General features: G+C 36.3%; 1 protein-coding gene across 1 annotated transcript; it reads right to left on the reverse strand.

Moving 5' to 3' along the window:
- Positions 1-15,267: 15,267 nt before the first annotated feature.
- LOC123555313 (uncharacterized) lies at positions 15,268-18,950 on the reverse strand. The gene is made up of 4 exons (XM_053547273.1): positions 18,634-18,950; positions 16,152-16,862; positions 15,568-15,760; positions 15,268-15,322 (listed from the first exon to the last, which is right to left on the reverse strand). The coding sequence occupies exons 1-4, from the start codon at positions 18,704-18,706 to the stop codon at positions 15,268-15,270; spliced, it is 1,032 nt and encodes a 343-aa protein (XP_053403248.1). The 5' UTR covers positions 18,707-18,950.
- Positions 18,951-24,467: the final 5,517 nt, after the last annotated feature.

Raw genomic sequence — 24,467 nt, forward strand, 5'->3', positions numbered from 1 at the left:
AAAACTATAACTTTAGAATAACCGATTTCTTTATCGAATTCGGGTTTAAATTTTTATTTATAAATGCATTACTAATACGTTTTGTTTAATCCAATAATAAAACATATCAAATACTAACTAAAACTTTTAATTACATAAAAACACATTCAGTATCATGTTTTTTGTCGAATTTTGAAACTACATTCTGCGATGTTTAAAAAGAAAATAAATAAAAATGTCAGATTTTTTTTCTACAAAGACGTGCTTTAAAATCAGAAAATGTTTTTAGATTTCAATTCAGAAAGGTACATTGTACACGCTGACACACAAGTAGAAAGGAAGCCATAATGTAAAAGGAATTAATTTTAGAAAAATAAGTTACAAAGTCTCAAATAGCATAACGTAGAATTCTACTCCTTATTTAGCTCTTTCTTCGAAAGGGACTCACAGCTTTCCCTGCTATGATCCCTGATTTACTTCTTTTTGTATTTCAATATGTTCTCTATGTACAAAGGTAAACGATTTCTGTCTTCCAGGACACTATCAATAATCCATACATTTGCGCTAGTAATTGGCTCACATATTCCCTTCTGCGTTCCTTATTCAAATGTTTCTGACCATACCACTTCTGAAATACTAGTCCGCATTAAGCTTGTCCGGCTTTCACAGGTCAAACTGCTGGCCGGATTTCGACGAAATTTCTCAGGGGTGATCAGTACTAACCCTAGTTATGCATATTGCCAACATGTTCCGCTTCGCTGCACAAAATTGCCGCCAGAGCTAAAAATAGACAAATCTTGTCCAGCTTTCACAGGTCAAACTGATGGCTGGATTTCAACGAAACTTCACAGGAGTGATCAGTACCAAGCCTAGTTATGCATATCGCTGACAAGTTCCGCTTCACTGCACAAAATGGCCACCAGAGCTAAAGAAATATAGGGGGAGACATATGTTTTTGTGACAAAAACACCTTTTAGTGTGGTTTTGGTTTTTTTTCTTTTCATGCTACTAATATTGGCATGTGGTTCAACTGTAATTCTTGTTTGATATTTAAGACAGGGGTCTTGTCGAGCCTACTTACAGAGAGCAAGGACATAGTCGTCCAAATGGCTGTTCGTTGTATGTGAGTTAGTACGTAAGTGCGTGCGTCCGTCCATTTTTTTTGTCTGGACAATAACGTTGACACGCATGGGGAAATAGTGATAATAATTGTTATGAATGTTTACCTCAGCAAGACCGAGTTTCGTGCGCATACCCAAGGTTCCTATCTCAAAAGTCAAGGTCACACTTGGAGGTCAAAGCGTCAAATCTTGTCCGGTCCATCACTTTGACATGCATAAAGGAATCATGTTTATATTTGCATGAATGATTACCTTATTGAGACGAAGTGTCAAACGCAAACCCCAGGTTTCTGTGTCAAACGTCATGTTAACAATTAGGGGCTAAATGTTATTTTAGAGCTTGTCTAGGCCATAACTTTGATAAATATGGAGGAATCTTTTTTCTATTTGGCATAAGTAATCACCTCCTTGTGACAAATGGTCGCGTATAAACCCAAGGTCACTATCTTAAAAGTCAATGTCAAGTTTGTTTTAGAATTACCTCCCTTTGTTGTTCCTATAGATAGCATATTTTGTAACGTTTTTATTATTGGCCATACGGGAAAACCATCAGCACTTTTCCGTGGTACAACATAAATGATGCATCAAATTTTACGTGTATTTTGAATAATTTGTGTGGATCGCTACTTTTAAATAACTGGTTTTGGCCAAGCTACTGACATGAAAATTGTTTTATTGGCCGAAATGTTTGAGCCATTTAGGCGGTGTGTCAGCAAATCATGGGCTCGACATTGTTGCCCTTTGGGCTTCAACATTCTAGTTTTTCTCTGATTTACAATTTCATTTGATGCATAATAGCTGTTTCAATAAAAGCCTTATGATAAAAATAATAAAGACAAAAATTGAAACCAATAAAAATAATAATTGTGTCCATTACACACTTGACTACCAAAAATCTGGTGACCGGTGATCATTTACCATTACATTCAGATTATTCTAGGACTATGCAACAATAATCTAAAAGTATTGATTTCATCAATTATGTCGCCTTTTGTTAGAAAAACATAACATCAAGGCATCTGTTACAGAACAAGTTGAATTTCATTCAGTCTAAGAGATGCATGTGCTGTCCTCATTTTACTGTTTACTTTGCCCTACTGTAAATAGAAATTTCTGTTTAAAGAGGTTTCTGTTCAACCTGTCATACAATTGAAATATAGGAATATACGTTCTCTTGAGAAATAAATCTATGCTATTTTTCAGTAGGCACGCAAGAGCTATAATTTCTGCTTCTGTTACTCTAATCCAGTCCATTTAATATAACGTGCCTCGATTAATCAATTCCACGCACGAGCAGTTAACAGGTATGGTCATTTTGGTCATTTTATATTTTAAACCGGTTCATTCCTTCACAAATAACTAAGCAGGCAAGTCGACACTGCGTGTACAAAAATACCCACCCTCCTCAGCCCAACATTTTTTGAAAGAATTTCTGCTGGCGTGTTATATATTTTAAGCGCCAGTACGCCAGGTCATGCCACATACTGCCACTCCGGTATACAGTGCCTTTTAAGGATAAAGACAATTATTCCTGCCAAGAACTCAAAAGCTCGCCACCAAGTATATGAAGGCTTCATTATGGATTCTGATGATTTTGAACAGTCAAATAGACACTTGATATTTACAGAATATCAGAAACGTTCAGTCTGTATTGTATTAAATACAACCTCTTTTCACGTGTTAAACAGTAAACACGCGGGCAGCAGTGGACTTGTTTATTTTGCTGTACAATCTCATCATCTTAAGAGCTAAAAATATCATTTTAAAGACTAGTTTTAATTGATAGTCGTGATTGTGTTCCCATCGTGGCTGATATATTACTGCATAAACATGACAAAAAATATGAACCAATAAACACGTGCAGGAGTAGTAGTATCTATTTGGCAGTTTTATTCTAACTTAATCAGTAACTGATATCCGCCCGTTACATGTGAGCTTATAAATAAATTATGATTCACAAAATTGGCTTGCCATTTAAATGGCTTTTGATACAGCGGCTGTATCGCAAAAATCCAAGCTCACTTCCTAGGCAACTAGATCAGCATTTAATGGTTGGCGTTCGACTGGCCTTTACTTATCATTGGTGTTAAGGGCGTGCGTTCTTAACCATTAGAGGGGGCCTTGACCTAAATGGTCGGCCGTTTAACAGGGTTCCTCAAAGTGACTGTATCTTATTTAGAACAGGGTTTACAACTCTGGCCAATTGATCATAGATTCGTCGAAAGTTGTTAAAATGCATTGTACTTGTAGGTCAGTACATATGCTATATATATATATAAAATATTGTGGATCACTTTGCTACAGACCTCTAACACCTGGGTCTGTTGAAACAAACATGACCCCCCTGTTTCTTTTGTTGAGTGTGCAGGTTAGTGCAGTCATTTGCTTGGATGGTTATTCCACATGATGCCCAATCCAAACCTAGCAACCAATCCATTATACAAATAATACAATGATGGATAAAAAGAAAATGTATTAATGAAACAAATACAAATGTTTATTTTTCAGACACAATTTTAGTGTTATAATTATGTATTCTCTGCACTTGCGTTGGATTCATATTTTTGTTTCCTTTAAAGACATTATCATAATGTTGAGAATTCGTTAAGCATCTTGGCCTTGGATTTTCGGTAGCTGGATTTGCTAGCATAATGCATTCTCCTTCCATTGTCTAGTACATGTGTGCTTATTATGAATAGTGCTTCAGCATCATAGCGTTGCCTATTTTGTTTCTATGCATTTTGGGTAGAGATCTATCATTTCATGCTTCATTTCATGATACTTCTATCTCATACAATATGCCATGATATTTCATTAATTTTCTGTAATGATATCATAATAATAAAAGTCACGGCCTTATCTCATTCAATCAGCAATTGCTATTTATTGTCAATAGTCAGAAGCGACCGGTGTAATAAAGTATTTCGACCCCCATTGAATAATGACCCCCGGTCATTATTCTATAGAAAAAGTGACCCCCCCCCCCCCCGGTCATAGTATTATGACCTCCAGATCAGAGTAAAGTGAAGTAAACTGAACCTCACGAAGAATATTGACTCCCATAAAAAACGACCCCCGTCAAATTGGTCAAATTTAGTGATAACTCATGTATCTAAGGCCTAATTGCTGCATTTTATGCCCCAACTCGGGGGAGGGGGGCATATAGATTTGCCCTTGTCCGTCCGTCCGTCCGTCCTTCCGTTTAACCATTAGCCCCAGATACCATCACTTGACACAGAAATCAGAGCATTCCGCAACGGGAAAAGGGATTCTATTTCTAGACGCTGTATCTTGGTGTATACATTTTTTTCAGGAAAATAACAATTCACAATACGTTCACAAAACAGACCAGTGTCAATAATCCCTGCAAACTTCGGTATGAAGTAATTCTTCAGAAGAAAACTGCTAAAGAAACTGCTAGCATAGACCTTAGTATTAATAGAAGTTGCAATACTTAGCAGTGGCAGTAAAGTACGGCAGCGGCAAAAAAGTAGTAGTGGTGGTGGTGGTGGTGGTGGCGGTGTCAGTGGCAGTGGCAGCAGCAGAGGAATAAGTGACAGCAACAACAGCAGCAGGAGAAGAAGAGGTAGATGTACAAGACGTATTATTGGAAGCAGGTATAGTAGTATCAGTAATATCAGTTGTAGTAGTAGTAGTAGAAGTAGTAGTAGTTTTGTTTGTTTGTTTTGGGTTTAACGCCGTTTTTCAACAGTATTTCAGTCATGTAACGGCGGGCAGTTAACCTAACCAGTGTTCCTGGATTCTGTACCAGTACAAACCTGTTCTCCGCAAGTAACTGCCAACTTCCCCACATGAATCAGAGGTGGGGGACTAATGATTTCAGACACAATGTCGTTTATCAAATAGTCACGGAGAACATACGCCCCGCCCAGTAGTAGTAGTAGTAGTAGTAGTAGTAGTAGTAGAAGAAGTACATGTAGTAATAGCAATAGAAGTAGCGGCACCAGTAGCAGTAGTACAATCAAAATGTTAACTATTGGCAATGGAGGGTATTAGAGTTGTAGATCTAGTAAAATTGTCCGTTAGGTTTGGTGGGGATCACTTTTTAATAGATATTATCGTCGAAAGTCTTTTTAGGAGCCGGTGTTTTACACGGAAAGAGTAACTTTTTTAAATAGAATAATGTCCGGGAATCGATATTGCATGAGATTTCGAATGTAGTAATTTCGGCAGTGAGTATTTTACATCGAAGGAGTCACTTTTTCTATAGAATAATAACCGGGGTCGTTGTTCTATGAGATTCGAAGGGAGTCATCTTTAGGGAGTCAGTATTTTACTTGGAGGGGTCAGTTTTTCTATAGAATAATGACCGGGGGTCGTTATTCTATAGAGTTTTCAAAGGGAGTCAGTTTTTTATAAGGGGAGTCAATATTTTACAGAAAAGGAGTCACATTTTCTATAGAATAATGACCGGGGGGTCGTTATTCTATAGGGGTCGAAATACTTCATTACACCGGCCGCTATTACTGATACATGGTTTAAATCTAGGTCAGTTCTCATCATGGTTAAAACAACATGTCCCTCAGAGTGCGGGCGAGTCTGTCGCTTCTTATATTCATGTCCTGCTGATAAAATTAAGTTTTTTTCATGGCTTAAAAATAGACTGTATTTCTACAAACACACTTTCCCTTAGGTTTAAATGATAACATCTACCAAGAGGGATTTATAAACAAATCAAACATAAACTTCGCAAAAATGACTGCAAATTGTTTTGGGTTAAAGCCGTTTTTCAACAGAACGGTGGGCAGTTAACCTAACCGATGTTTGACTCTGTACTATTACAAACCTGTTCTCCACAAGTAACTACCAACTCCCCTACAGATGGAGGACGAACGATCTCAGACACAATGTATTTATTAAGTAGTCACGGTGAACATATATATGTCCCGCCCGGGGATCGAACTCGCGACCCCAAGATCCGTAAATCTCTCTATTGATCTTAGCGTACGGGTTGATAGAAATATGATAGGTTGAAATTCTTGCAGACATGTTATGTTATCACATTTAACTTTGTTACCTGTTTTCTTTTACAGAAAAAGAGGCTGACGACATTGTTATACGTACGCATCCGTACTATGTAGCTGTGTTTCTGACACGCAACATTTTCTCAGGCTATATATTTGTTTCTAAATCTGATCATGAACGCAACTTGCTCAAATTATCTTTCCTAAATAAAGGAACAGAGTTTAATGATTTACCTAATAATTTTAGAGATCAATCTGTAGTAAGCTCTTCATAAATATTTTAAGAATTCGGAAGTACCTATTATCTATTACAACTATAACTAACAAGTTAGAAACGTAATATGTAATAACAATAAAATTGTCTCGGATTTAGACATAGTTAATGTTCCAGTCGATTGTAAATGTTAAGAATCTAAATAATGTTATCAACCGACATATCTTTCTGAAATAACTCTGTTAACGACTATTCTTAAGTGGTGTCGGAAAAACGGGCGGGCACCTGGGTAGAACAACCGATCTCCATAACCTAGCTGTATGGCTTCCTTACATGAGTAATTCCACGTTCGAGTAAGGCTTGAACCCACATCGGTGAGGAGCAAGTGATTTGATGTCAGCGACCTTAACCGCTGTGGTCCCTTCTGCAACACGATCTGAAAACCCAATATATAGGTCAATTCATTGCTTATTCAACCTTATGCACTACGATATATAGTTCTCTTCTTTTGGCTTTTTGTCAATCTGTGATAAATGACCATGTGCAGAAGTATTACTCTACGGTATATGTGAACTCGGGTGTTAATCTGTTTTGGTCCATCACGAATTCTGGTGATGTTATCAAAATCTTTTAAACACACGCTTCAAATGTTCGACTTAAGGTACTTGTTTTTTTTCTACTTATTTTTACAAAAGTTAATAGATTTCTCGCAAGCACAGAGCACCACAATCACAGCCACAGAGCCACGCATTTGCAAAGTAGGCCCACAACAAAAAGAACCTGTAGCGAAAAAACATTAAAGACGGGTTGCTTCAAAAGTCCAATAAGTACATTTTAATTTTATGCAAAATATAGAAATGTGTGTGTGGTGGGGGGGGGGGGGGGGGGGAGAAGGAAGGGGAAGGGGGGTAGAAAGCGTGGAGGTTTGAAGGGAACGCGAACAAGAATGAATATTCAAAAGGGAATATGCTACGTTCCTTATTCACAGTTACCCTACAATGTAAACCACAGCAGCGCAGACACTTGCGTACAAGACAAACACACACGACCGCCTCGGTGGCCTAGTGATAGAGCGTCAGCTTCGAGTTTGGGAGGCCGTGGGTTCTATCCCCGGCCGCGTCATACCAAAGACGTAAAAATGGTACTTGTAGCTTCCTCGCTTGGCGCTCAGGAGTAAGAGGGTAGTGCTAGGACTGGTCAGCCCGGTGTCAGTATAATGTGACTGGTTGGGGTATCATGTCACGTGTCTGCGGCGTGATATTCCAGTGAGGCAGCAGTATAAAGTTGGGCATTGTGCTCACTGCTTCAAGTAGACACCGTCGTTTAAAAAAAATTGTTGAAAAAGACGTTAAACCCGATCAAACAGACACACGCACACACACACACACACACAAACACATAACTAACTTACATAGATCAAAAATTATCCCAACCGCTTAGCTCAGTAGGGACAGCGTCGGTCTACGGATCGCGGGGTCGCCAGTTCGATCCCAGGGCGGGATGTATGTTCTCCATGACGATTTGATAAAAGACATTGTGTCTGAAATCATTCGTCCTCTACCTTTGATAATTCATGTGGGGCAGTTGGCAGTTACTTGCGAAGAACAGGTTTATACTGGTACAGAATCCAGGAACACTGGTTAGGTTAACTGCCCACCGTTACATGACTGAAATACTGTTGAAAAATGGCGTTAAACCCAAAACGAACAAAACAAAACAAACAAATACATAGATAAAAACAGACAGGTAAGACACAACAACACTGTAGGGAACCGCCCAAGACACACACAAGCAGGAAAAAACAACAATCAGGTACCGCCTTAGGATTCAAGCAGCCAAAATTAAGGTGAGCACGATAACTTACTCGTAGTAAAAGGAGAGGGGATGTCAAAGCAAGGGAGCGCAAATGCAAGAGGAAAGATGGGAGGGGGCGATAGGGGGAGTGAGGAGAAAGAAAAAAGAAACGCTAGCAATAAACAAGACAACATATGCAACACAAAATACAAGACGGACAGAAAACATGTTGAAAATAGGGACACCGTCTTTGAACGGTCAGTTACCTGTATAAAGGAAACTGGGGGTTTAAATGCGTTTAGGGCATGCCAACCTCGCACTTGCCCTATTTTCAACAAGTTAGACAATGTTATGTAAATAAAATCATTCCCCGCTGCTGAGAAAGACTCTAACATTAGTGAAAACATACAAGATCGTATTAAGTAAAACATATAAGTATGGTACATCTAAGGTATAATTACACCAATGTACTCAACAACTTGTCTGAAGTCAGAGCACCAACAGCCGAACTTTTAAGGGCACCACTAGGAAAACTGCAAGACGAAATTTCACTCCATCCGTCCAAATCTCATAAAAGAAAACTCGTAGCTATAATGGAGAAAACATTTGCAACATGATGATATTAGGTTTACATTTTATCGACAGTTTTTACTATTAATGGTTGAGAACAATTACTCGCAGTCACACAAGGGAAATGGTGGACGCAATATTTTTTTTGTACATATATGTCTTTTTATACCATCATTTACAGTTTTCATTTTCTACTTGTATGCGGCAAAGATTTGTTCAAGTTTGTATCTGTACAAATAGATTGACGCACACTTGAAGATGGTTCTAAATTATCAATCAATTCAATCAATTCCTAGTAACGATCGAACTTTCCTTACATTATGTTTTATCTGATCAGCTAATTTTTCCGTTGTATATGATCTAACTCTTTTAAAATTTGAACATATTATTCCTTCTGATTGATTTACTAATAAGTCCAGAGTCTTCGGCGAATGCGAATTATTCCATTTGTGGCTGCTTCGACAGGAACGGAAATGGTGAATGATTGCTGAATTATCCGCTACGAATACTGATCTGAAAGAAAAGAGGTTTCAGCTGCATCATTTGTTTTCTAGATACAAAAAAGGTAACACTGGTTCATCGTTTATCAATTACATACTGTATTGCAGAACACCAGGCTACAACAGCACGAGCGTTAACTCTAATTTAAGGTAGTTTTTTCCGACTGCATATTCCAGAAAATTGATTTCGACTTGTCGCGATGCTTTTTTATTCTACCAAACATTGATTGAAAAATGATGGCAAAACTATGCTTAAAAATGTTACTTGTAAAATTCTACAGCTACCTGCATATTTTAGTTTGTAAGCTGCTTAGGAATATACCTCGATATGTCAAACAAAGCCGTCGTTATAAAATAAAAACTTTCCGTTGCATTAACAAATTTGATGACTGTTCTGAACATTATAAGGTAACCACTACGCAAATTGAAAGGAGAACCAATAAAACCACAAAGAAATGCATACGCAGTTAAAAACACCAAACGCCACATATAATGCAGAAAACTGCTCATGTGCATCTGAAACAGCGCACGAAAATGCGAAACCACCAATTCATAAGCAGTTTCAAGTACTCGATATAGATAACCAGCTCGTAATATCATGTTTAAAGCACAGTTTATTTGGTTAAATCGTCGCATATCAAGTAAAAATTTAAAATCACCGTATATACATAAAAATGCTCCAGATATACAATTAAATCCGCATACAAAATTAAAAGTACTGTATACAATATTAAAAGCGCAGCATATACAGTTACATTCGACGCAAATAAAACAGAAACGACCGCATATATTCTTAAAATAAAAGCCCAGTTAAGGTAAAGTATCGCATATACACCTGAAAGGACCGCATATAAAATAAATAGTGATGAAAGCTCCCAATAAACTTGTATTATATTTATAAGTACTTCAGAGAAAGAATAAGTAAATCAGCAATTGCTATATAAACAAGTGAATGAAGTATTGCCATGCAATACAAAGTCCCCTACTGGAAGGCACCTAATTTTCACTACGGCAGTATAACATAATGAACTGATATCTGTCAATGATGTATAAACAATATTGTACTACATATACAATATGTTATAACAACACACTTGGATTAAAATGTGCATATATAAAAACCCACAGTTGTTATCATATTGAATTTTTTTGGCTGATTATAAAAATGTTATCATGTAAGTTATTTATAGTAACAACAAAGGGAAATTAATCTTTAAAAAAAAAAAAATCAAAAAAAAATCTATATAATATAAGTCCACAAGAAACTCTTTACCAGGTAGAGATAGGTCAAAATACACCTAAAAATTGGATGTAACATGCATGCTGTACCAGAGAAAAGTGGTCTCGATTTTTCTCTACCGCCAGTAATAAAAAAGTTACAATAAAATCTATTTATAGTAATAACAAAGGGACATAATTCTAAAAACAAGGGTGCCTCATGGTGGTGAACATTTGTTCAAGTTACATCAAAATTCCTCCATGCATGAAGAAGAAATGTTCCGTACAAAGTCATTCTTGAATTTGACCTTTGACCTCTAAATATGACCTTGACCTTAGACCTAGGGACCTGGTTCTTGCGCATGACATGTTGTCTCATCCAGGGGAATATTTGTGCCAACTGATATCTAAATCCTGCTTTGCATGACAAAGTTATAGACCGGACAGGAAAAAAATCCTCTTGACCTTTGATCTCAAAGTGTGACCTTGACCTTTAAGCTAGGGCACTGGGTGTTGCGCATGACACGTCGTCTCATCATGGGAAACATTTGTGCCAAGTAATATTAAAATCCCTTCATGGATGGCACAGTTATGGATGGGACAGGAAAAAAACTCTGTTGACCTTTGACCCCCAACTGTGACCTTGACCTTTGAGCTAGGGGTCCGGGATTTGCGCATGACACGTCGTCTCATCATGGGGAACACTTGTGCTAAGTGATATTAAAATCCCTTAATGAATGTCAGAGTTATGGACCGGACACGAAACAGACCCTGTTCATGCTATGTTAACATTTGACTGCTTAGTGTGACCTTGACCTTTGAGCTAGGGGTCTGAAAGTTGTGCATGACACATCGTCTTATTATGAGGTACATTTCTGCCAAGTAATATTAAAATCCCTTCATAGATGGGAGAGTTATGGACCGGACAGGAAAAAAGCCTTGTTGACCTTTGACCTCCAATTGTGACCTTGACCTTTAAGCTAGGGGTCCAGGTTTTGCGCATGACACGTCGTCTCCTCATGGGGAACATTTGTGCCAAGTAATATTAAAATCTCTTCATGGATGGGAGAGTTATGGACCGGACAGGAAAAAAGCCCTGTTGACCTTTGACCTCCAATTGTGACCTTGACCTTTGAGCTAGGGGTCTGGGATTTGCGCATGACACATCATCTCATCATGGGGAACATTTGTGCCAAGTAATACTAAAATCCCTTCAAGGATGGGAGAGTTGTGGACCGGACAGGAAAAAAGCCCTGTTGACCTTTGACCTCCAATTGTGACCTTGACCTTTGAGCTAGGGGTCCGGGTTTTGCGCATGACACGTCGTCTCATCATGGGGAACATTTGTGCAAAGTAATAATAAAATCCCTTCATGGATGACAGAGTTATGGACCGGACACGAAATTGCGGACGGACGGACGGACGGACGGACAGACGGACGGACGGACAGACGGAAGGACGGAATGACGGAAAAGTGCATTCCTATAGTCCCCGAAACTGGTTTTCAACCAGTAGGGGACTAATAACAGAAAGCCACTGTGGCGCTCCACATACCATTCATCTTCCACACCTGTTTATTGTAACTAGGTTTACTGTCATTTCAAAGTCATCATAAAATATCGATTTCAGTTTGCATCGTTCCGTTTGCCAGTCAAATATATTACATTCCAGTTCAGTGTCATTTATTTCCGTTCACATAAGACAAAGCAATTTATCATCATCTTTAGTGTTTAGTATGCTGTACTGGTCTAACACCAATCTTAAACTCGTTTCATTGAATAATAAGCTTACCGTCCATTTTGATTTATCTTAAATAGTATACTGATTAGGAGACGGTCATTTTGTAATTATCCTTTGTCGTGCATCATCAACAATTTTACTGCTAGTATACTAGATGTGACATGCCTTGTTTCAGTGCCATTTTTCAACAATATTTCGGTTATGTACAACTGACAGTTAAAGTAACAGGATTCTATACCAGTTCTAGCCAGTTCTCTACAAGTAAATGCCAGGTTGTCCACAAGACGCAGAGGTTGAAGACAAATGATTTCAAACACAATGTCTTCTATCATACTGTCAGGGACAATATGTGTCTCGACCGGAGGATTGAACCTTCGATCCCAAACAAAATCTGAAGGTCTTGCAAGTCCCTAATTAGCTATGGGTGTGGGTTGAAACTTGGGCTGAATCAGATCTCAGATTTGTTTGAGAATGGCCCATTGCTGTGAATAGAAACTTAAAAAGATCATTTACTTTTAACCATCTTAGATTGGGCATTGTGTACTTTAGATTGATATTGCTAACCTTCATCATGTCACAAAGAGCAATGGTATTCCGATGAATAAATTGTGGCCAACATGTTCCCTTGTATTCAAAAAAGCGTACATTGTAACAAGACAATGGTTCATCATCTAGGAGCTGGTCACTCAAATCAAATTCTTATATTTACAATACTTATCCATTTCATTTATTATTTAACCTACTGTTAATTGGAAATAGGTCTACATTTTGACATGCCATCATGCATCATGCCATCATGCATGTATGTTCAAAAAATGATTCTTTAAATCATACTGCTTAACAACTTAAGCTTTCCTGAAAAATGGAAAAGGAGCGGTAAATAATTTAAACAAGAGGACCATGATGGTCCTGAATCGCTCACCTATCCCCACATGACCCAGTGTTGAACTGAGTATGAAGTCGTTATTTCTATTATTTGACATAGTGACCTAGTTTTTGAGCACATGTGACCTAGATATCATCAAGATAAAAAATTCTGACCAATTTTCATGAAGATCAATTGAAAAATATGACCTCTAGAGAGGTCACAAGGTTTTTCTATTATTTGACCTAATGACCTAGTTTTAGAAGGCACGTGACCCACTTTTAAACTTGACCTAGATATCATCAAGGTGAACATTCTCACCAATTTTCATGAAGATCTCGTGAAAAACATGGCCTCTAGAAAGGTCACAAGGTTTTTCTATTTTTCGACCTACTGACCTAGTTTTTGACCGCACGTGACCCAGTTTCAAACTTTATCTAGATATCCTCAAGGTGAATATTCTGACCAATATTCATGAAGATTTCATGAAAAATATGGCCTCTAGCGAGGTCACAAGGTTTTTCTATTTTTAGATCTACTGACCTAGTTTTTAACCCCATATGAGCCAGTTTCGAACTGGACCTAGATATTATCAAGGTAAACATTCTGACCAATTTTCATGAAGATCCATTGAGAAATATGGCCTCTAGGGAGGCCACAAGGTTTTTCTATTTTTAGGCCTACTGACCTAGTTTTTGACCCCACGTGACCAAGTTTCGAACTTGACCTAGATATCATCAAGTTAAATGTTCTGATCAATTTCCATGAAGATCCATTGAGAAATATGGCCTCTAGAGAGGTCATAAGGTTTTTCTATTTTTAGACCTACTGACCTAGTTTTTGACCCCACGTAACCCAGTTTCAAACTTGACCTAGATATAATCATGATGAACATTCTGACTAACTTTCATAAAGATCCCATGTATTTATGAAGATCTCATGAAAAATATGGCCCCTAGAGAGGTCACAATGTTTTTCTATTTTTAGATCTACTGACCTAGTTTTTTGACCGCACGTGAACCAGTTTCGAACTTGACCTAGATATCATCATGATGAACATTCTGACTAACTTTCATAAAGATCCCATGAAAAATGTGACCTCTAGAGATGTCACAAGCAAAAGTTTACGCACGCACGGACGGACGCACGGACGGACGACGGACACCGCGCGATCACAAAAGCTCACCTTGTCACTTCGTGACAGGTGAGCTAAAAAAGGCGCTTGATCTACGACAGTACTTATATCCGTTTCGCTTATTACCTGCCTAAATTGTAACAAGATATAGTTCCTAATCTTTTAGCAAGTTGTCTTGTTCTCTTTATGGCTCTTTGTAACAATTTTTTCTTTAAATTTCCTGACCTTACAGCTTACAGCTACAAAATGTGAAAGTAGAAACTACATCCACGAAAATGCTACAGGTATAAACTTGTCTGTTGCAGTCATACAATTACTTACTTGTAGCCATTGCGAACATCGCAACTGTGTGATGAACATGAACCAGGGCTACAGCCTTCAGGTCGGAAAGCATACTTTTGTCTGTCCCACATTGCGGGAGTACTGTTTGACAGTCTTCCAATAAACATAGGATGATTCGGAATGATTTCATCCCATGATGTTACATGAACCATCGTTTGGAAATACATCAAAGCAAGTTTCTTGTTAGACAGGAATTTTTCCGCCTTTGGGAATGTAAAACATATAGATTAGTTCCATGTATTTTATATATTACGGTAACGTAATGCACAATATATATTTATACTATTACATCACCTATGAATCACTTTATAACATGTGTGATAAATAACAATTTTTCTATGAATGACTGTGCACATATTAAAGCGGTATAAAACATTTATAAAAAAGTGTACTTTATCTAAAAGCTTATTTATCAATGTATGATTATTATAAAAGAATTTGCAAACAGTATGCAAGTACTAACATGTTTATTATTTATTATATCTCAATTAATAAAATGTAAATATCGGTACAGACAAATACAAACATAATCATTTGAGCCGTGCCATGAGAAAACCAACATAGTGGGTTTGCGACCAGCATGGATCCAGACCAGCCTGCGCATCCGCGCAGTCTGGTCAGGATCAATGCTGTTCGCTTTTAAAGCCTATTGAAATTGAAAAACTGTTAGCGAACAGCATGGATCCTGGCCAGACTGCGCGGATGCGCAGGCTGGTCTGGATCCATGCTGGTCGCAAAGCCACTATGTTGGTTTTCCCATGGCACGGCTCATTTAAAGTAATTACATCCATTTTATTAACCGAGTTATTTTCTCGAAACGAATCCTGGATATTTTACTCCGTTTAGAAGAAAACGTATTCTGAAATCGATAATTGAGCCGTGCCATGAGAAAACCAACATAGTGGGTGTGCGACCAGCATGGATCCAGACCAGCCTGCGCATCCGCGCAGTCTGGTCAGGATCCATGCTGTTCGCTAACAGTTTCTCCAATTCCAGTAGGCTTTAAAAGTGAACAGCATAGAGCCTGACCAGACTGCGCGGATGCGCAGGCTGGTCTGGATCCATGCTGGTCGCAAACCCACTATGTTGGTTTTCTCATGGCACGGCTCAATTGTTATTACCAAATATCTTTTAAGCGAGTCCTTAAGTGTTATATTTTCTGGAATAAGAATTTCATCATGATCTAGGCAGATTGCATATTTGTACTCATGCATTCGCTCCTGACAGTCAAGCAGTGGTACGCCCGCGTCCGTCCATGATATTCTGTCTTTGTCAGCGAGATGCCGGGGAAAGGTGTCTATAAAATCATTTATACTCAGACTTGCATTAATGTGACTTAGACTGGTACATGATGACTCAATGAGTCATATACATTGTTAATGTTTTATTCCATTCTTTATTATTAATTGGAACAATGCAATCTCTCGTTTCCAAAGAAATACGTTTTGAAATATATAACTTTAATCTAGCTAATGGAAAATGTAAATACCCTGCAATACCCTACTACTTTTAACCATAAAATAGTCCACCTCCCATAGAAAGTCATGCTAAAGTTATAAAGGTTACGATAAAAGTATCAGTTGAGTTTTGTATTATCTTTAAAAAATTATGAAATAATAATTAGCATTTTTTCTCTTAAGCGCTATATTTTTTTGTAATGATTTAAGATATTCTGAAAATAATCTTACCAATTTCTGGTACTTCAAATGAAGCAGCCTTTGTAAGTCCTGTTTCTTCGTAGTACTTGATAACATTCTTTGCATCATTATTTAAATCTTTATTTATGTAACAGAATATCTTATCAACTCCTAGCCACCGTTGTGCCTCAAACCATTCTATTAAAATGCTTGCGTTTAATTTATCATAAAGGACCTTAGCACACAATGCAATTCCGTCGATTTGGCGTTGCTGGATGGCATCTACATGCACATAATGAGTAACAGTATTTGGGCATGCGCTGTCACTTTCTTTAATTGAAACCTTTATTACAGGGCTTACAGCAGAATGTACTTTGCACACGCACTGTAAAGCATTGAAAATACTTAGATTGCTTTCAAAATGTGTCACACGTATGTCAGCTTTTACTGTCGAAATACTACCATCGACATGATAAAAGCAGCAAAATAATTGCAATTCACTAAACAATATGTTTCCTTTCAAGATCCATCCCATTATTACAATATGTTCTGACATATTTTGGATATGTTGTCCCTTTCTTCCTGAAAATGCTGTAAACGTTTGAGCGGAATGCTTTAATGCAGAAAATATGTATGCTCTGAAGTTTTTACCAAACACAAGCATCGATTTTCCTTTCAAGTAAAGTGTTGCCGGCTTAGTGGCACTGCTAATTTGTTTTGGTGTAGAAGTCAGTGTGGTGCCCAAATTGCACACTGTTTCATCTGAACATAAAGAAAAAGGCTCGTTCGTGATTAAATTCTAACATTGATTTCGAAAGATACAATTGATGCTGAGGATAAGTATCAATGGTTCAGTGGTATGAAAATACATATTACTAATTGCTATAGGGCTAATAGTTTACCATCTACAGTATTGAATAAAACTATTAAAATAAGGTAGAAATACGTATAACTAATTGCTATAGGGCTAAATGTAGGTAGAGCGTCGGTCTACGGATCGCGGGGTCGTGAGTTCGATCCTTGGGCAGGGCGTATGTTCTCCGTGACTATTTGATAAACGACATTGTGTCTGAAATCATTAATCCTCCACCTCTGATTCATGTGGGGAAGTTGGCAGTTACTTGTGCAGAACAGGTTTGTACTGATACAGAATCCAGGAACACTGGTTAGGTTAACAGCCCGCCGTTACATGATACTGTTGAAAAACGGCGTTAAACCCAAAACAAACAAACAAAAAAATGTTTACCATCTTTTCCATTACAGTATTAAATAAAACTATTGAAAAGAACCTGTTATTCAAATTGTTTTTTTTTCTGTTATTTTATTCCTTTACCTTAATTTTATTGATTAAAGGCGAAAACCTCATTTCCAAGTGAAGTCTTGCATTCACTGTACAACGTCCTGACCCTATCTCCTATGTTTTTGTCGTTGATATTTGTCTTGTACATTAGGCGTAAAAAATTGTTTGTTTCCGGTATCCCGACCTACCCTAAATTTTTGGCCCGACCCTAAATGTTTTTATGGCTTGGAGAATAATTTTTTTCAACTTTTTGACAAACATTTGCCGAACTGCACTTTTCATGCTTTAAACATGGTTAGTGATGTTAGAAATCAACTTACTGATGCTCTAAAGGCATAAGCCCCTTATTTGTATTCATTTTTTGATACAAAAATAATTTCCGAAAAGTCTCCCTTTATGAAAAAATTCCAAAATTAAAAAAAAATGACCTACCTACCCTAATTATTTTGAGCATATTATCGTAAACAAAGAATTTTTAGGCCTTATAACAAGTAAATATGCTGGACAGACTAAAATCTAAAGTTCAATGTCTGATATAACCTGTTGAACGTTTGAAATTACGTCACATGCATCAACGCGTTGCAACATAAAGATCAACTTAATATTTTATCCTTTTAAATACTGGTCAGTTTAAATCACATTTTAAATGTTTAATGACTAATACGCATTATTGATATTTCTCTGAATATCCAAGTAAAACTAATCCTTTATGCATAAAAATATATATAAACTACTACAATCTTATGAATTCAAACTTTCTAAAAGTTAAGATGAGAAGATTTTTCAGTCCTGAAGTATACATACATTAGTGTTGTTTTTGATGTTCATTGATACTATTTATTGTATTTGAAGCCACTTTCCTTTAGAGTCTAGAAGGTAGAGTTCCTGCACATACTAGAATTGGCAGCATCAATAGCTTTACTGAAGCAACCCGTGTCAACTTAACAAAATATTGCACTGTCCTACAGTCGTCATGAGAACGAATGACGCATTACGGTCAGCGTCAGCTGGTCCTTGCAAGATTTACAGGATAACATTGTCAACTAAATCAATATTAAAGTGGTGTGCAGTCAAGCGCAATATGAACATCAGACGTTTAAGACAATAATATAACAGAAATGTTTAAGGATCCAAAAACTTATTATACTGTACTTTAACTAACATATTAGTTTCTCCTATGAAAATGCATGAACAAACGAAAGAGGCATAACGCCAATCAAAGAAAAAGAGTACCTTTCAATATAATTGTAGCTAGCACGAGAAAACCTAAACAAGAAAAGCATGCTTTCATAAGCTTTAGTGTCATATCCTCCGTTATTCCAGAATATTAGCAAATGACTGATGACAAAATCCTTAAACTGCGCAATTATCCAATGATCCCCTTTCTTTACATCGGTACAAACATAATAAATTATTAATGTAAAGATATACGTGTTTAATTACTGTATATCTGGAAAAGCAAATCGTTCCACTTAACCACACGTTAATAACGTTATCATAACCATGTACTACATGTAATATAACATTCCTAAAACTCCTCGCCACGTCTAAGCCTACATATGTTGTAAGAGCTCAATCCTTTGTTTTAAAGTCTTTGGTCAATCTTTTCTTTCAAGTGTAATAGAAAACAGCTGTAACGTATTATTATTTAGGTAATCTCTAATCTCTTTTGATTGTATCTTACTACTTTGAGATTCTGATTCAAACACCATAAATAAATGGTAATTACTCTAAAACCGTCCATAAACTACAGCTGTCACAGGAGTGACGAATTATACCTTCACAATACGGCCTTGTCACAGAGGTAAGCCAATGTCATAGTCGAACTTGTCGTCCTATATTTGATGATGTTACACCTGTGTGTAAAATGATTTAAATCTATCAACCCTGCAAAAAAAGCTCTACAGTTCTGGGTAAATGTAACCTTGACCTTTGACCTACTGACCTCAAAATCAACACGGGTCACCTGCCAGTCATGGTCAACCTCCCATTTAAGTTTCGTGATCCTAGGCCCAAGCATTCTAAAGTTATCTGCCGGAAACGGTTTAACTGTTCCGGATCACTGTGACCTTGACCTTTGACCTACTGACCTCAAAATCAATAGAGGTCATTTGCTGGTCATGATCAACATCCCTATTAACTTCCATGATCCTAGACCAAAACCTTCTCAAGTTATCATCCGGAACCGGTTTAACTGTTCCGGGTACTTGTGACCTTGACCTTTCATCTACAGACCTCAAAGTCGAACTTGACCTGTATTTTATGATGTTACATTTGTGTACCAATACTTATGATCCTAGGCCCTAGCATTCTCAAGTTATTATCTGGAAACAGTTTAACTTTTCCGGGTCATTGTGACCTTGACCTTCGACCTACTGACCTCAATGTCGAACTTGATATGTATTTTATTATGTTACATCTGTGTTCCAAAAGTTATTTAAATATTTCAAGCCTTTCATGAGTTATTGTCCGGAAACCATGAAAACCAACGGACCAATATACCCCCTACAAACTTCGTTTTAATAAGAAAGCAAGAGCAAATGTTTAAGATTTAAAATACTCATCACTAAAGAAAACAAGTATGAAAGTTGCTGCAAGATAAAGGAAACTCCGCGCCAAATAAAGCAGTGTACGTAATACTGATAGAACAGGAGATGAAATAACGATACTGGTGTCTTTGATGTAGACCCTAACCAAACTGACAGTCTAATGGAGTTTCATGAATGTTGGAGAAAAAAAAACCATTGCCTATGTAGTGTGAGCAGGATTCTCATTGTTGTATTTAGTGACCTAATTATTGACTGATCATGGCCCATATGCGAAATCGACTTGTAAGTTTCGATATATGGAATGAAATGTATTGCATACTAAATTCAGACTTACGTAGTTGTTCATCCGAAATGACTGAGTTTCAAACTTACCTCAGATGTTATCAAAACCATTTTTTCTGAAAAATGTCTAATCAGGAATGTGGGCTGTATATGACACTTTCAAGTAGAGCTGTCATCGATAGAAACGATATCGATGTATCAACGATTTTTTTTGTCGATCGATTATCGACTCCCATTTTCAAAAATCGATATTTTACAGGGAGAAAAAACTACCCAAATAAACACTCAGACCCTAAAAAACAATTTAAGTTCACAAAACTGTAAATTTGGATGAATGCAAAAAAGGAGTGAAGGCAAAATAAAAATGAAAGATGTTATTATTTTTTTGTATTTCTTTTATTTCATAAATACAAATACAACACAATCAAACAGAAATAAACTTAAAATAGCATTTACAGGAAGGTATATAGTATTATATGAACAAATAGGTCGTTAATCTAACTTAATAATCAATATATCGATGTATCGTCGATATTTGTCTTCTGATATATCGGTATCGTCGATACGCCTAAGACCCAATCAATGACAACCCTACTTTCAAGTTAGATGATAAGGAAGGACTTAGATGTATAATGAATGAAACACAACAATTATCATTTTATCCCGCCTAGGGCCGTGAAACTCACAGTTTAAAAGAAACAAGAAAACTATAACCCAAGTGTTATATGTTGATAATTTCGTTGGTGAGGGTATTGCTGTTTTTGCTGTTTTCTTCACCTCCTCTTTAGGAGAACAGCTTATGAATACGCAGCAATGAATATGGACTAAACAGTTCACTACTATAAACACCTTAACCACTGTATACAGTCATATACTGATCAACTGGTATTTTGGAAGGACAATGCAATTGGACACCTTTCAAGAAAGACCATTGTTCTGATATTGTCAAAGGTCAGGCTGTAAGAAACCTACAAGGATACTTTAAAATGCAAGTCAAAGGCCAGTTTTTGCCTTATTGTTAGGCGACATTTGTAAAAAGTTTGACTATAATTATGCATATCAAACATTAAACACATAAATACAAAACTTAAAAAGAATTAAATAATCAAAGTATAAAACTCAAGATGTAAGACACTGTTAATGTATGTTTGTTCCAGTCGTACGCACTGTGTAATAAGTTTGGTGTTGATTACCAAAAGAGGAATGGACATAGCCACGACGGAACCATGTTCCTTTAAGGAGTTGCAGAGTGAGTTACAAACCTAAAACATAGAAACAATTACATATTAACAACACCATACACAACATACTACAATCCTTAACAAATGCATAACAATCCTTAACAAATGTTTACACAGATGTAGTAGTTTAAAACTTACTTTTAAGTATAAAACACAATAAGGTGGATTTAAAAATTAGCATAAATTCACTTTACATAAAAGGCCTATACTCACCTATCAATATTAAAATAAAATAAAAATAAAATTACTACACACAAAAATGTAACCTTCCTTCTTGCGCATTCATCAAACTGAAAACGAAAGGATTTTCCACGTAATGTCCGACACAAATTGCTTTCTTTTCTGCTTTTTGATTTCTTTTATTGTTTTTTTTTCTAGTGAAACTTAATTTTCTCGTTTTTGTTGTTAAATCTGATTCCATTATTATGGGCCAGATCAGACATTAAAAATAAAAGAATTAAATTTTGCAAATCGAAGGAAACAATCGTCATTTACGACATACAGATACACTGCACTCACAAAAGGCAATCACAAATATTTCGCGCCTGTAGGCGTGGAGAATGAAAGAGTTTAAATAATAATAAAAAATAAATGAGAAGATACCTAATAAAAGGTCAGTAACGTCACAGAATATTGCATCACAATTTAAGCATAAACACTTTCGTCTGTTTTTTTTTTTTTTTTGTGATGTCCTGTCATAGTATGATTTAATGATAAAATAATATAAAATCTCACAGTATCGAATATTGGATATCTATGACAACGAATATTTTTTCATATCCTTAATTCGATTAACGATATCCTAAATTCATTTATTGGTATCTGAAAATGCATTTTATGATATCAATGAATCATTTTAAGAAATCCCAAAATGTTCCTTATTTATGATAGCTTTATTTTATTGATGACTTATAATCTTTCGAACACAATAGTTTAAATTTTACTATAATTACTTATTAATCTAAATATTAAATTATAACACCGATTTTAAGATCAATAGAGTGTTTTATTATTTTGGATATCAACATTTAAACTAATTATCTCATTAAATTAAATTGAAGAGATCTTAAATTCAATTGATGCTATAAGACCAAAACCATTTCCAGTGTTATAATGTCCTCAGCTCTGTTAGACTATATGTTAAAACATTTAGTCAAATTAAAAATTCATTCTTGATATCATAAAGTAGAGCTAAATATACCATTAAACTGAATTATGAATACTATTAAAAGAAGCAGATTTTCAGGTATAAAATACTCGAACTGTAGATGCCTTTAAATTATTTTGTGATATCTTTTAATTTTTTTTATAATATCGCATAATAATTAATAAAACCATAAAATGGACATTTGTATATCCATAGATAAATCAATAACAGCACGAATGGATTGATGATATTACAAAATTAATTTTTGATAGCCATAAATGACTTTGTGATAACAAGAAACTTTTAACGGATTTATGATGTCACAAAAAAGTGAACTAAAGTCAAACTGCACGCCACATTATTCAGCCTACAACATTCATTAAGAGTTTATCTAACTTTATAAGTATTTTAATTTATTTACTTACCAGTTCATTCTGAAATATTGTTAATTCCTGTGATTGATTAGAAACTTATGTGTCCAAATCATTTTATACCAAACAACGTAAGGGATGAGTGTTTGTAAAACTGCCGAGGATGTTCCAAGGAAACCAACCAGTATCGTGCCAAGCTCTTTGAACTGAGATGCAGCAAACCCTTGAAGAATACAAGCAGATAAAAAAGCGCCTGAACCAGATCAGCGCATTATCAATACGGCCTATAAAATAACAAAGTTAATCTACAAAATGTACAGATTGTAGAAGTTTTATCATTGGAATGTATCAGTTGAAATCTATCTTTATGTGCAAAAAAACACGGGCTCCTCAGATATAATTTGTGCCATTATGTACATCTTTGAGAGCGTAACTTGAAATTTACTCGTAAAACAATGCATTGCAAGAAACAAATGTTTAAGGTTAAAGTGCCCCGTCACGTCAAATATGAAGTGTGTCTGAAAACAAAAACGTATGATCTGTTATTGGTTTTCTTGGGAAGTATTATATTTTACAAAACCGAAAGTTGCTTTGGGGATCAGAATCACCCTTGGATTTTACACTTTACTCTCATTACATTATCAAACATATTTAAACCCCTATTGACAAACTGTTTAAACATTAAAGTTCTGCTACTGTTTCGGTACCAAACTATATTAGAAACTTGTTTCACTCCATATGTGTACCAGGTATGCAGTAATTAATAAGCAGTTATTTTCAGTGGTACAATCAGTCTTTTTGAACGATTATGATTATCAATCAACTGTCTGATGATAGTGCGTACCAGACCTGATATGCTTCGACAAAAAAAAATAATAAAGAAAAAACAATTCTCCATTTTTTCTGAGTTTTGTGCATAAATTATATAATATTGACATCTTAGTCGTAGACAACATACTTCTAGAGATATTATTCCTTTGTGAAAAAAAAATTGTTTGCTCATGCATGAATGCAGAATATGTATTTCCGCTAAGTGATAACATCTATCACATCACGAGGGAAATATTTATAGGGGGCCTCTGTGGCCGAGTGGTTCAGGTTGCTGACTTCAAATCACTTGCCCCTGACCGATGTGGGTTCGAGCCTCACTCGTGGCGTTGAATTCTTCATGTGCGGAAGCCATCCAGCTGGCTTACAGAAGGTCGGTGGCTCTACCCAGGTGCCCGCTCGTGAAGAAATAATGCACAGGCACCTGGTGTCTTCCTCCACCATAAAAGCTGGAACGTCGCCATATGACCTATAATTGTGTCGGTGTGACGTTAAACCCAACAAAAAAATATTTATAGAGATTTGGGAAATTGATATAATCTGCCTCTATTTTCTCATGTAGTCGCAAAACTGGTTTGCATGGTGTTCGACAAAATGGAAATATCAAACGGTAACATTAAATGACAGCCGCTGATTGCAATATTATACT

Source organism: Mercenaria mercenaria, chromosome 7, assembly GCF_021730395.1.
Source record: "Mercenaria mercenaria strain notata chromosome 7, MADL_Memer_1, whole genome shotgun sequence".
NCBI lineage: Eukaryota > Metazoa > Mollusca > Bivalvia > Venerida > Veneridae > Mercenaria > Mercenaria mercenaria.

Excerpts from the sequence above, each read along its gene's own strand:
- LOC123555313 (XM_053547273.1), bottom strand. The coding sequence starts at position 18,706 with ATGACACTAAAGCTTATGAAAGCATGCTTTTCTTGTTTAGGTTTTCTC. Across the intron at positions 16,863-18,633 it reads AGCTACAATTATATTGAAAG|ATGAAACAGTGTGCAATTTG; the intron begins GTACTCTTTTTC and ends CTTTATGTTCAG. Across the intron at positions 15,761-16,151 it reads ATTTGAAGTACCAGAAATTG|ACACCTTTCCCCGGCATCTC; the intron begins GTAAGATTATTT and ends ATGATTTTATAG.